Genomic DNA, 12602 nt, shown 5'->3' with positions numbered 1-12602 from the left:
TATTACGGTGTCTAACTTGACCCCCTTTTAAAATCTGGTAACTGATTTTTAGCACGGTTGCAGTTGACCAATCGAACTAAAACTTTGCAAATTTTTCAGATTTAGATGACAATACATGAATATGAAACCAATACCAATATGGGTCCATTTTTTCCTATAGCCTCAATATAACGGTACCACCCGACTTCTGGTATTTTGAGGATTTTGTCTTCATTTTTAGCCCGAATTTGCTGTAACTTGGCATTTGGAGTTCTCAATAGTTCAGGAACTTCCCCACTAAAAATTGTGGACGTTGGTCAAGGTTTAATATAGCATCCATATAACTGTACCACCCAATTTCAAGCATTTTAATCTACATTTTCTGCTCAAATGGACTGTAATTCGGCATTTGGGGATCTCAGTGGTCAAAAATTGTATTTACTAAAAAGTTAAAAATAAAAAATAATTTAAAAAAATTAAGTTTCAGCGTTTTATTTAGGGTGCCACCGTGGTGCAATGGTATGCACGCCCGCCTTGCACGCAGAAGGTCGGTGGTTCGATTCCCCGGCCAGGCAACATCAAACATTTTTTCAACGGTGGCAAAATACCCCTCAGTAATGTTGGCGACATTTCGTGAGTATTTCAGCCTTGAAAAACTTCTCCACAAGTGGTGTCTTATGACACGCCGTTCGGACTCGGCGATAAACAGTAGGTCCCATGTCATTGAGCTAAATATGAATCGGGGTGCACTCATTGATATGAGAGAAGTCTCCCTTGTCCCGTATGGGATGTTGTGGAACAATGTTTTTTTTGTTTTGTTTTATTTAGAAATGCACTTAAAACTAAAAAATAATTTGTCGCTTAGCCTTTATAAATATATTATTTCTCATGATAGAATCTCTCAAATAAAACGCTTGCCGTTTAATTTTGCCACCATTCATAATTTAAATGCAACCGTTTTATTTGAGAGATTCTACCATGAGAAAGAATATATTTATTGAGGCTAAGCGACAAATTATTTTTTAGTTTTAAGTGCATTTCTAAAAAAAACACTGAAACTTAATTTTTATACCCTATACCACAATGTGGAAAAGGGTATAATAAGTTTGTTTTCCCAAAAATTCATGTAACGCCGCGAAATATTCGTCGTAGACCCCTCATGTGGTATACCAAACTTCATATCTCGACGAGATAAAGCGATTTAGCGATGTGTGTCCGTCCGTCCGTCTGTCCGTCCATTAAAAATTGTAATCAAGCTAGAGGCCGCAATTATGGACCGATTGTCACGAAATTTAGTATGGAGGTCGGGTTTGGACCAGAATAGAACTGATTAGTTTTTGGCGATGATCGTGAAATGTTAAAGGGATGAAATGGACCAAAAACAAAATTTTTGCTCGATTTTGTAGCCGCTCTGTAGGTCGCAATAATAGTCCGATCGGCGAGAAATTTTAAACGTAGTTTTGGTTTGAGATGAAGAAGTAGCGTGCAAGTCAACGGTATGATCGGATAATATTTAGCGGGTTAAATTGATCAAAACTTTTGTGTATACATTTAAATAAAAGTTATCATTTATCAAAAGCTAGCCCGGAAAGCTAGTGCATAGGGATAGTGGTATAGGGTATCACATGGTCGGCCCCGTCCGACTATAGTCTGTTCTTACTTGTTTTAAATTATTTTTTATTTGTATTTTTTTTTTGTTCTGTGAAGATTAATAACAATGAATATATATGCTATAAAAATGTAACTATTTAATTTAATAATAACCAGTTCTTTGGCAAGAAACTCCAAGCAGCTTACGTAGCCATAAAATCAAGGAGAATATAAATCCATTGTGATTCCAGAAAAGTGAGTAATGAGCTTTTTTATATAGACCATTGGAATAGCAGAAAACTTTGAGGTCGTTAGGAAGCACATTAAATAGCCTTGCTACTCTAACAGTGAATGATTCATTCATATGGGTTCCAATTCTAGGCAATATTATTTGGTTTAGGCGAAACTTGAAAAGAATAAAGCCCTAATAAACATGTGCTTTTTGTTTTCAAAAGCAAACGATTGAAGCAGCTTCTCTTTTTTCAATGAAATGACAGGTTCGCGCAGGTTTGAGAGATATGCGACTTTTTCAGAAAGTCATTGGAATATTCATATATCTATATATTTGAACATTTGAAGAACCGGCATTAGACGTCAATGTTGGCTTCATTTATCCCAAAATGGGTTCACCAATACTAAGAAATGCTATTTTTTTATAGTTTTATGACTATTCTTGCAAATTTCATTCACATTTTATAGAAAAAATGGTCAAATTTGAGCAGTTTTCTTAGGACATCGTTATACATACTACCCTCAACTATAAGAAACATTTTTGGAAAATTTTAGTAACCTACGTTCTTCACATTAAAAGTGCCCATATTTCGCACTGTGCGGCGTTAAGAAACATAATACTTCACACATTTGCAGTAATTTGCCAAGCAACTGACGATACGGAAGCCAGTCGAACGTCAATCATTTAGCGTACCAACAGAACATATATGTATGTATGTATGGAATCGTAAAACTTTTATGATTTAATATAAGGGCAGACTTTTCGATTCATGTATTTGTTAGTTAGAGAATGCAAATTAAAGTTAATTGGTTCCAGTTCCAGCATAAAGATTTTATAACAAATTAGTTTAATTACAAATTAGTCCTATTCGACGTGTTTCCTAATTAACAAAAGTACATATATTTATAAAATGATGAAGATTTACAAAGCATTTTTAGTGAAAAAAATATTGATTTAAATAAAAAAATAATTAAATGGAATGACAACCTAGCTGTGCAAAACCAATCACAAAAACGGAACAAATTGAATACTCTACCAGCTGACGGAAAAAATCTGTTTTTTTTTTTTAATTGTAAGTTGTTCCTAAGTAGCTGGGCTTTGGCCGGGAATTTAAGACTTTCTCCTATGGACAGGAGCCAATTTAGGGCACGAAAACAACTTTTTTTAATTACAATTTTTTTCTTACTTTAACAAGGGAATTTTCGAAACTTCGGGGGCCCATATCTCGGGAAGTATGGACTTCCCCCCAACAAACTTTACATTTTTGTAATCAGGACGTAAAGATCTACCTGTGGTAAACATTTCAGCCAGCTGGTAGAGTATTCTATTTATGCCACAAAAACTAATTCAAATATCATGCATAAATATATATCAGTATAAAATATATTTCCTTATTTTATACTGGTACATATTTATATCGCGACACTACTTTCTACTATATTGACTATTTTGGCACAATGGGAAAGACAATGGAAGAAAATGAGTACACCTCTCCTGAACATCAGAATCGTTCTCTATGTTAATTTGCGTAGCTGCATTTTCTCTACATCTTCCGCCTCTAACTACAGTCACAAATTACCCACGTTTTGGCGACGTTGACGTTTTATTTGTAGTGGAAATATGCGTGTTTGTTACGTCCCTTAATGGCCTCCGACCAGTATCCGTTTGCCTTGCTGATGATAGCTCATTTTCGTCATCGGTGTCGGTATCTTCGGTTGTATCTGTCCTGTAAGCCAGCGACGACATATTTGGCATGTATTCACTTATATCGCGATGTGACATTTCATTGTTGCTATAATATTAAACATTGAGAATACACATACTATTCGATGTTTTTTGGTAACTTACGATTCCTCTTCCGTTTCCACGCATATTGCCATCATTTATATTTCTGCAAAAAATGTTCATTAGTTTTGTATACATTTAAAATCGCTTAGAACTTTCTTACCGGCTTCTCTCCATAACTTCAACATCGGTAGACGAGGGTCGGACAGAAGATGTCGAATTAAATAATCTGGGAGTTTGTATAACAGAACTGGACCGCCTTGCTTCTTCAGCTAAGACAGTGCTACGCCTTCGATTGTTTGCCAATAAAGAAGATTGAGGATCTAGTATTTTCAGCTGCTCTGTTAAGAAGGTTTTTTTAAAAGCGAGGATCCTTGTATACTTATTCTGTTACAATTTATTTCGGCGTCCACTAATTTAGCTCTCAGATTGGCTATCTCCGCTTCATACTCAGCCAATGTTTTCCTCATTGTCTGTACTTCTTCCACCAATTTCTTATTTAGAGCTAGCTATCGTTTTGTTATATTTCTCCCAAATTAAATAATTTAAAACAACATTTAATATTCCAAAAAGGTGGTGGAGATCCGACAGAAGTGTTGGTATGTTGGTTATTTTTTTTTCTCCTAGTGCCTTCGTCTATAATTTATTTTTTATAGAGAGGTATATTGGCCCAAGGGCTTGCCAAGCAATCCCATGTATGGAGGCCAAAACAAATTATATAGGCTTTGTCTATGTACCTTAAATTTATATTTCAACATTGATTTCTTTTAAAAACTTGTCCAGACCATATAGTTTTTCTCCTTGGAGTTTTGCCATGAAGTCCTCGACGGTGAGAATTTCACTGAAGCTGGAGTAATTACCTCTTATGTTGCTGTATTTGGTGCATTCAAATAAGATATGAGAAACCGTGTCTTTTGCGTTACAAGTGTCACAATCACCCGATGTAACTACATTCATTTTGTACAATGTGCTTTTACTGAATGAGTGATTACTGAGTATGCGATTAACTATTTTTTGATCACCGGAGTACAACTTGGATTTTTTGAACCAAGTGGTTCTACTTGGATCAGGGAATATTTTGTAGTAGTGAGAGTTACCTTCTATCGCGATGTTTGAATATTCTCTGGTCCATTCCTCCCAGATTTTATCTTCTATACTGGCAATGGCGTCATTGATTGGCCAGTCTATGTCCAAGAGAGAGCCGTTACTGCTGGCATTTTTAGCTGCATGATCTACTAGTTCATTAGAAGTGATGTTGACATGTCCGGGTATGTAGTGCATTTCCACTACCATCGCTGACGTGTTCAGAATTTTGACAAGCTCGTCTATAAGAAAATTTGTGTGCTGTTTTGCATTAACTGCCAAGATCCCACTGAGACTGTCAGATAAAATTGCAATTTTCGAATGATTTTTTCTTGCGCAAATAAAACGGCTTGCAGAAATGCCAGAATCTCCGCCGACATTGAGGAAAGCTTCTTGTTTGTGTAGAAGGATTTGATAGTGTTACTGTTGACATGTAGTAGAGCTGCTCCGGACGAATTACTGGAGACGGACCCGTCGGTGAAAAAAATCTCGAAACCTTGGTGTAACAAGTTCCTAATCTTCTCGTTTACCAGTTGTTTAATTATCTCATCATTCGCGTTTCTTTTAGTGGTTACCAGTCCTTTGAAGAAGTTCGTGTTGACCATTACATTTTTTTGGCAATATTGGCACTATATTAGTTTCTGCAAGATTATTGATGATGTCTTCAAATTTGTTTAAGACTTGGGCATAGCTGGTGTTATGAAGAATCAGTTGTCTGGCGTTGTTGAAGATGGGAAGTCCATAGGCTTTAGCTTTAACTAATTCTTTTGCTGTAGCAAATTGAAACCTGTACCTGGGGGGTAGTTCGGCTGCCAAATGATAAATGATAGGAGTGGGTGTTGACCTTATGAGTCCCAAAGCCTTACGAAGGAAACCTTGAATACATGTTTTGTTTTCTCGGAGCACTTCGTTAAGTTTGAGATCGCTGTGGCTCCATATTCCAGCTTTGCTCGAGCAAATGACTTGTAAAAGTTGAGTGCCTTTGACGGTGATACACCAAATCTGCAACCACTTAATATTCTAAGGAAATTGCACGCCTGATCAACTTTAGCCACAGATTCGTCAACATGTATTTTAGCGGAGCCGCTGGCTGAGATATGTACGCCAACGTATTTTATGCTGTTCGTCTGAATTAGGGGTGTACCATTTATACTAATTTCCAATTGTTTCGGCCTTCTGCAGAAATGCATAGTTCTCACTTTTTCCATATTGATGCTCAGATTTAGACTAGCGCAGCCAGAGTTGAATCTCAGTAACTCTTCAACTAATAGATCTCTTGCCCTTTGAAAAAATCGATCATGACACAAAATAAAAAAGTCATCATCATTATTTGATGTGGTTCTGTGTAGTTTAGAGGTGTAAATATTAAAGAGGATGGGGCTAAGCCCGCTGCCTTGAGGAAGTCCATTTGTCACAGTTATAGAATTTTTGCCGCATTCAAGGTATCTACGCTTCATACCATCAACAATCCATTTTATAATATGGGTGTTGAAACCATTCTCGAAAAGAATTCTTGCCAGTTTGGTGATGTCCATGTTGTCGAATGCCTTTTCGACATCAACACAAGCACCCACAACATGGTTTCCGGATTTTTTTAGCAATTCAATTGTGTTTATAACATCATTAATACAGCTAGCAGTGCATCTGCCCGGTCTGAAAGCGTAAGATCTTGCAGGTACTATTTTTTGTTCCTCAGCAAAACGAAGGATATTCTCCTTGATAGCGCTTTCAAGGATTTTTTGCGAGCGATATGCCTGTAATTTTGTATGACAGCTGGATACTTCCCCTTTTTGGTATGGGGGAAATTCTAATTCGCCTCCATTCCTCTGGGAATTCTCCTGTATTCCATATATTCAGCAACATTGGATAAAATTTGTGTTTTTCTTCTTCATTAAGGCTGACAATCATTTGGTATGTAATACAATCCGGTCCGGCTGCCGAGGTTGTACTTCTGCTATTTAGAAATTGTTCAAAGGTTTGCGGGTTAAGCTGAGGGCAGGGACGTAGCCAGGATTTCATTTCGGGGGGGCCCACCTGACCAAAATGTTGAAAGTTCATGTTAGCGAAAATGTCTTATTTAGCAAAGATGCAAACCTTATTTTAGACTTCTTCTACTGATGAAATAATTTTCATTACTATTTTTCAATTCAAATCGCATAAGACTTATTGGCCAATTTTATCTTGTTTTTAGACCTTTTTTGACAATATGTCACAGTTAATATATGGTCAACACAATGAATATATTTATAATCGTATATATTTTTGGGCGTATCATTTATCAAATAATTCACAACTACAGTGAATGTTATGAAATTCAGTGATATCACTGAGGTAAGACCAAAAGAAAGCGAATACAATGGAAAACCTTAGAAATATCATAACATTTAATTTTCAAATATCTTAACATTATAATTTTCAAAAATATGCAAAAATACGATGTCTACCTATCACAAAGATTTTCTGAAGGGCGAGAACTAATGCTGAGCAATAGTTAGTCTATCCATCAAGAAATTCTAGCACATAATCGCGGTTATGTAAATGACAAATTCTGTCGCCAAATCGTGCATCTGTCAATAGACTAATTTTGGCGTCCAATCGTCGGACTTCACTTATAGAAATTCTGGATGTTCTCATACATTTATCAGGAACAAGGGAAACTCTGGAATCCAGTCTTAACTTCTTTTAAAATGAAATTATGTCGCCCAATCCAAGGTCTACAAATGTATGCATTTTTTAGCAAAAATCCAGAAACACAATTTTTCCCAATCTACATTTTTTATACTCTCAGCCTTTAGCCAAAATGCGCCTCATCGAAATAATGGATTTAGGGCCAAATTCTGTTTGGAAGAAATCTGCTTCAGAAAACTTGGAGTCGACTTTGCTATGTCCGTTCTTCCGTGTAGCCGCCTGGAGAGCACGATAATTCTCGAACAGATCAACCGATTCGGTCCAAAATTTGGCCTTCGTGATATTTTGACCAACTTCGAAGATGGGCAATATCGATCCACTCGTTCGGCAAACTTCCGCAGATTATTTCAAAAATTTTCAGGGAAGTGTTACAAGTGTTACAAGTGTAACAGTCACCCGATGTAACTACATTCATTTTGTACAATGTGCTTTTACTGAATGAGTGATTACTGAGTATGCGATTAACTATTTTTTGATCACCGGAGTACAACTTGGATTTTTTGAACCAAGTGGTTCTACTTGGATCAGGGAATATTTTGTAGTAGTGAGAGTTACCTTCTATCGCGATTTTTGAATATTCTCTGGTCCATTCCTCCCAGATTTTATCTTCTATACTGGCAATGGCGTCATTGATTGGCCAGTCTATGTCCAAGAGAGAGCCGTTACTGCTGGCATTTTTAGCTGCATGATCTACTAGTTCATTAGAAGTGATGTTGACATGTCCGGGTATGTAGTGCATTTCCACTACCATCGCTGACGTGTTCAGAATTTTGACAAGCTCGTCTATAAGAAAATTTGTGTGCTGTTTTGCATTAACTGCCAAGATCCCACTGAGACTGTCAGATAAAATTGCAATTTTCGAATGATTTTTTCTTGCGCAAATAAAACGGCTTGCAGAAATGCCAGAATCTCCGCCGACATTGAGGAAAGCTTCTTGTTTGTGTAGAAGGATTTGATAGTGTTACTGTTGACATGTAGTAGAGCTGCTCCGGACGAATTACTGGAGACGGACCCGTCGGTGAAAAAAATCTCGAAACCTTGGTGTAACAAGTTCCTAATCTTCTCGTTTACCAGTTGTTTAATTATCTCATCATTCGCGTTTCTTTTAGTGGTTACCAGTCCTTTGAAGAAGTTCGTGTTGACCATTACATTTTTTTGGCAATATTGGCACTATATTAGTTTCTGCAAGATTATTGATGATGTCTTCAAATTTGTTTAAGACTTGGGCATAGCTGGTGTTATGAAGAATCAGTTGTCTGGCGTTGTTGAAGATGGGAAGTCCATAGGCTTTAGCTTTAACTAATTCTTTTGCTGTAGCAAATTGAAACCTGTACCTGGGGGGTAGTTCGGCTGCCAAATGATAAATGATAGGAGTGGGTGTTGACCTTATGAGTCCCAAAGCCTTACGATGGAAACCTTGAATACATGTTTTGATTCTTTTCTCGGAGCACTTCGTTAAGTTTGAGATCGCTGTGGCTCCATATTCCAGCTTTGCTCGAGCAAATGACTTGTAAAAGTTGAGTGCCTTTGACGGTGATACACCAAATCTGCAACCACTTAATATTCTAAGGAAATTGCACGCCTGATCAACTTTAGCCACAGATTCGTCAACATGTATTTTAGCGGAGCCGCTGGCTGAGATATGTACGCCAACGTATTTTATGCTGTTCGTCTGAATTAGGGGTGTACCATTTATACTAATTTCCAATTGTTTCGGCCTTCTGCAGAAATGCATAGTTCTCACTTTTTCCATATTGATGCTCAGATTTAGACTAGCGCAGCCAGAGTTGAATCTCAGTAACTCTTCAACTAATAGATCTCTTGCCCTTTGAAAAAATCGATCATGACACAAAATAAAAAAGTCATCATCATTATTTGATGTGGTTCTGTGTAGTTTAGAGGTGTAAATATTAAAGAGGGTGGGGCTAAGCCCGCTGCCTTGAGGAAGTCCATTTGTCACAGTTATAGAATTTTTGCCGCATTCAAGGTATCTACGCTTCATACCATCAACAATCCATTTGATAATATGGGCGTTGAAACCATTCTCGAAAAGAATTCTTGCCAGTTTGGTGATGTCCGTGTTGTCGAATGCCTTTTCGACATAAACACAAGCACCCACAACATGGTTTCGGGATTTTTTTAGCAATTCAATTGTGTTTATAACATCATTAATACAGCTAGCAGTGCATCTGCCCGGTCTGAAAGCGTAAGATCTTGCAGGTACTATTTTTTGTTCCTCAGCAAAACGAAGGATATTCTCCTTGATAGCGCTTTCAAGGATTTTTTGCGAGCGATAGGCCTGTAATTTTGTATGACAGCTGGATCCTTTCCCCTTTTTGGTATGGGGGGAATTCTAATTCGCCTCCATTCCTCTGGGAATTCTCATGTATTCCATATATTCAGCAACATTGGATAAAATTTCTGTTTTTCTTCCTCATTAAGGCTGACAATCATTTGGTATGTAATACAATCCGGTCCGGCTGCCGAGGTTGTACTTCTGCTATTTAAAAATTGTTCAAAGGTTTGCGGGTTAAGCTGAGGGCGATCGCTGATAATATTTCCAAAGCATATTGATGTTGATGCTATAATATTAAACATTGAGAATACACATACTATTCGATGTTTTTTGGTAACATACGATTCCTCTTCCGTTTCCAAATTGGGATCATTTTCTTGTTCTGCCACTATTACACGCATATTGCCATCATTTATATTTCTGCAAAAATGTTCATTAGTTTTGTATACATTTAAAATCGCTTAGAACTTTCTTACCGGCTTCTCTCCATAACTTAAACATCGGTAGACGAGGGTCGGACAGAAGATGTCGAATTAAATGATCTGGGAGTTTGTATAACAGAACTGGACCGCCTTGCTTCTTCAGCTAAGACAGTGCTACGCCTTCGATTGTTTGCCAATAAAGAAGATTGAGCATCTAGTATTTTCAGCTGCTCTGTTAAGAAGTTTTTTAAAAGCGAGGATCCTTGTATACTTATTCTGTTACAATTTATTTCGGCCTCCACTAATTTAGCTCTCAGATTGGCTATCTCCGCTTCATACTCAGCCAACGTTTTTCTCATTGTCTGTACTTCTTCCACCAATTTCTTATTTAGAGCCTTAGAGCTAGCCATCGTTTTGTTATATTTCTCCCAAATTAAATAATTTAAAACAACATTTAATATTCCAAAAAGGTGGTGGAGATCCGACAGAAGTGTTGGTATGTTGGATATTTTTTTCTTCTCCAAGTGCCTTCGTCTATAATTTATTTTTTATAGAGAGAGGTATATTGGCCCAAGGGCTTGCCAAGCAATCCCATGTATGGAGGCCAAAACAAATTATATAGACTTTGTCTATGTGCCTTAAATTTATATTTCAACATTGATTTCTTTTAAAAACTTGACTAGATCATATAGTTTTTCTCCTTGGTGTTTTGCCATGAAGTGATCGACGGTGAGGATTTCACTGAAGCGATGTGACATTTCATTGTTGCTATAATATTAAACATTGAGAATACACATACTATTCGATGTTTTTTGGTAACTTACGATTCCTCTTCCGTTTCCAAATTGGCATCATTTTCCTGTTCTGCCACTATTACACGCATATTGCCATCATTTATATTTCTGCAAAAATGTTCATTAGTTTTGTATACATTTAAAATCGCTTAGAACTTTCTTACCGGCTTCTCTCCATAACTTCAACATCGGTAGACGAGGGTCGGACAGAAGATGTCGAATTAAATGATCTGGGAGTTTGTATAACAGAACTGGACCGCCTTGCTTCTTCAGGTAAGACAGTGCTACGCCTTCGATTGTTTGCCAATAAAGAAGATTGAGGATCTAGTATTTTCAGCTGCTCTGTTAAGAAGTTTTTTAAAAGCGAGGTTCCTTGTATACTTATTCTGTTACAATTTATTTCGGCCTCCACTAATTTAGCTCTCAGATTGGCTATCTCCGCTTCATACTCAGCCAACGTTTTCCTCATTGTCTGTACTTCTTCCACCAATTTCTTATTTAGAGCTTTAGAGCTAGCCATCGTTTTGTTATATTTCTCCCTAATTAAATAATTTAAAACAACATTTAATATTCCAAAAAGGTGGTGGAGATCCGACAGAAGTGTTGGTATGTTGGTAATTTTTTTTTCTTCTTCTCCAAGTGCCTTCGTCTATAATTTATTTTTTATAGAGAGAGGTATATTGGCCCAAGGGCTTGCCAAGCAATCCCATGTATGGAGGCCAAAACAAATGTAGCATATAACGTCAAATTGAAATGGTTGCTGTTGTTGGGACATCGTTATGAGCACCAGCACGCTTTTTCTCCGGTCTTACTACTCGTCGGTGGGGGGATTCAATGTGCTCCAATGTCGGATATACCACTATGCCACAGTTAAAATTAATTTTTTGTAGTATGCGTGCTGTCCATTGTAGATGTGGTAGAAGAAGGAGATGGATAGTTAAGTACCATCGGAAACGGAAAAGTGTGGTGAAAAAGATGAGCACTACATGTTTTTAGAAGAGAAAGTTAAAGAGGTAATAAAAACCACGGAGTGCTGCAAAGAGAAAGTTAGCAGGAACCAAAACAAATGACTTAGGCAACAAGATGTTGTGTTGCCATCAAAGCCCTCCCAACCATGGTCATGACGATCCATTAGCATCGCGTTAGACCTCGAGCTTGATCAATTTATTTCAAACAATTATAAAGGTCGAATAAAAAAACCAAAATTGATGCATCAATAATGTTATGACCCCTAAACTGACGTGAGCAAGCCTACCAAATCTTTCCGGGATTCAAACAGACAGAAGTTTACATTTTACTCCATATACAACATGATGTATTTAGGATGAAATTTCATTTTTTTACAACTCCTCAGTACTTATTGATAATAATACTAAATAATTCTATAACTTCATTAAGAATGATTTTAAGATGTTTGAATATTGACTCTCAAAAGTTAACAATAGAAAATTACACTTATTTCTAATGGTAGAACATTCAAATTGAAATCAGGCTTTAACGACTGACTAACTAGGTGTTCTTACTTAACGATACGGAAAGGGGAAAAATGCATAAAGGTATTAAAATTCAAAGAAATGACAAATTACTTAATACATAAAAAATATAGATGATAATCATGGATAATTAAAGAGAATTTACTTTCAAATGTAAATGTAATTTGTTGAAATGCAAAGAATTCGTTCTGTGGAAAAAACAAATGTTCATATACCGATGTTCTCGTTTTATTCGATAAA

At 36.8% G+C, this 12602-nt stretch overlaps 1 protein-coding gene across 2 annotated transcripts; it reads right to left on the bottom strand.

Annotated features, from left to right (window-relative positions):
- Window positions 1-10005: 10005 nt before the first annotated feature.
- On the bottom strand, window positions 10006-11663 carry LOC141400066 (uncharacterized). 2 transcript variants are annotated; one of them, XR_012412074.1, is made up of 4 exons: window positions 11034-11663; window positions 10900-10977; window positions 10130-10843; window positions 10006-10073 (listed from the first exon to the last, which is right to left on the bottom strand). XR_012412074.1 is itself a non-coding variant. In XM_073979482.1 (3 exons), the coding sequence occupies exons 1-3, from the start codon at window positions 11387-11389 to the stop codon at window positions 10720-10722; spliced, it is 558 nt and encodes a 185-aa protein (XP_073835583.1). In that variant the 5' UTR covers window positions 11390-11663; the 3' UTR covers window positions 10110-10719. The 2 variants fall into 2 exon arrangements, 1 of the variants encoding a protein (XP_073835583.1); XM_073979482.1 differs by lacking the exon at window positions 10006-10073 and having other exon boundaries at window positions 10110-10843.
- Between the last annotated feature and the right edge of the window lie 939 nt (window positions 11664-12602).

This window comes from Musca autumnalis, unplaced genomic scaffold, assembly GCF_047663935.1.
Source record: "Musca autumnalis isolate F117 unplaced genomic scaffold, ASM4766393v1 scaffold_3, whole genome shotgun sequence".
In the NCBI taxonomy this organism is placed as follows: domain Eukaryota; kingdom Metazoa; phylum Arthropoda; class Insecta; order Diptera; family Muscidae; genus Musca; species Musca autumnalis.
This window is presented reverse-complemented; position numbering and strand designations above follow the sequence as displayed.

Excerpts from the sequence above, each read along its gene's own strand:
- LOC141400066 (XM_073979482.1), bottom strand. The coding sequence starts at position 11,389 with ATGGCTAGCTCTAAAGCTCTAAATAAGAAATTGGTGGAAGAAGTACAG. Across the intron at positions 10,978-11,033 it reads GAAGTTATGGAGAGAAGCCG|AAATATAAATGATGGCAATA; the intron begins GTAAGAAAGTTC and ends ACATTTTTGCAG. Across the intron at positions 10,844-10,899 it reads TTGGAAACGGAAGAGGAATC|CAACAATGAAATGTCACATC; the intron begins GTAAGTTACCAA and ends TTAATATTATAG.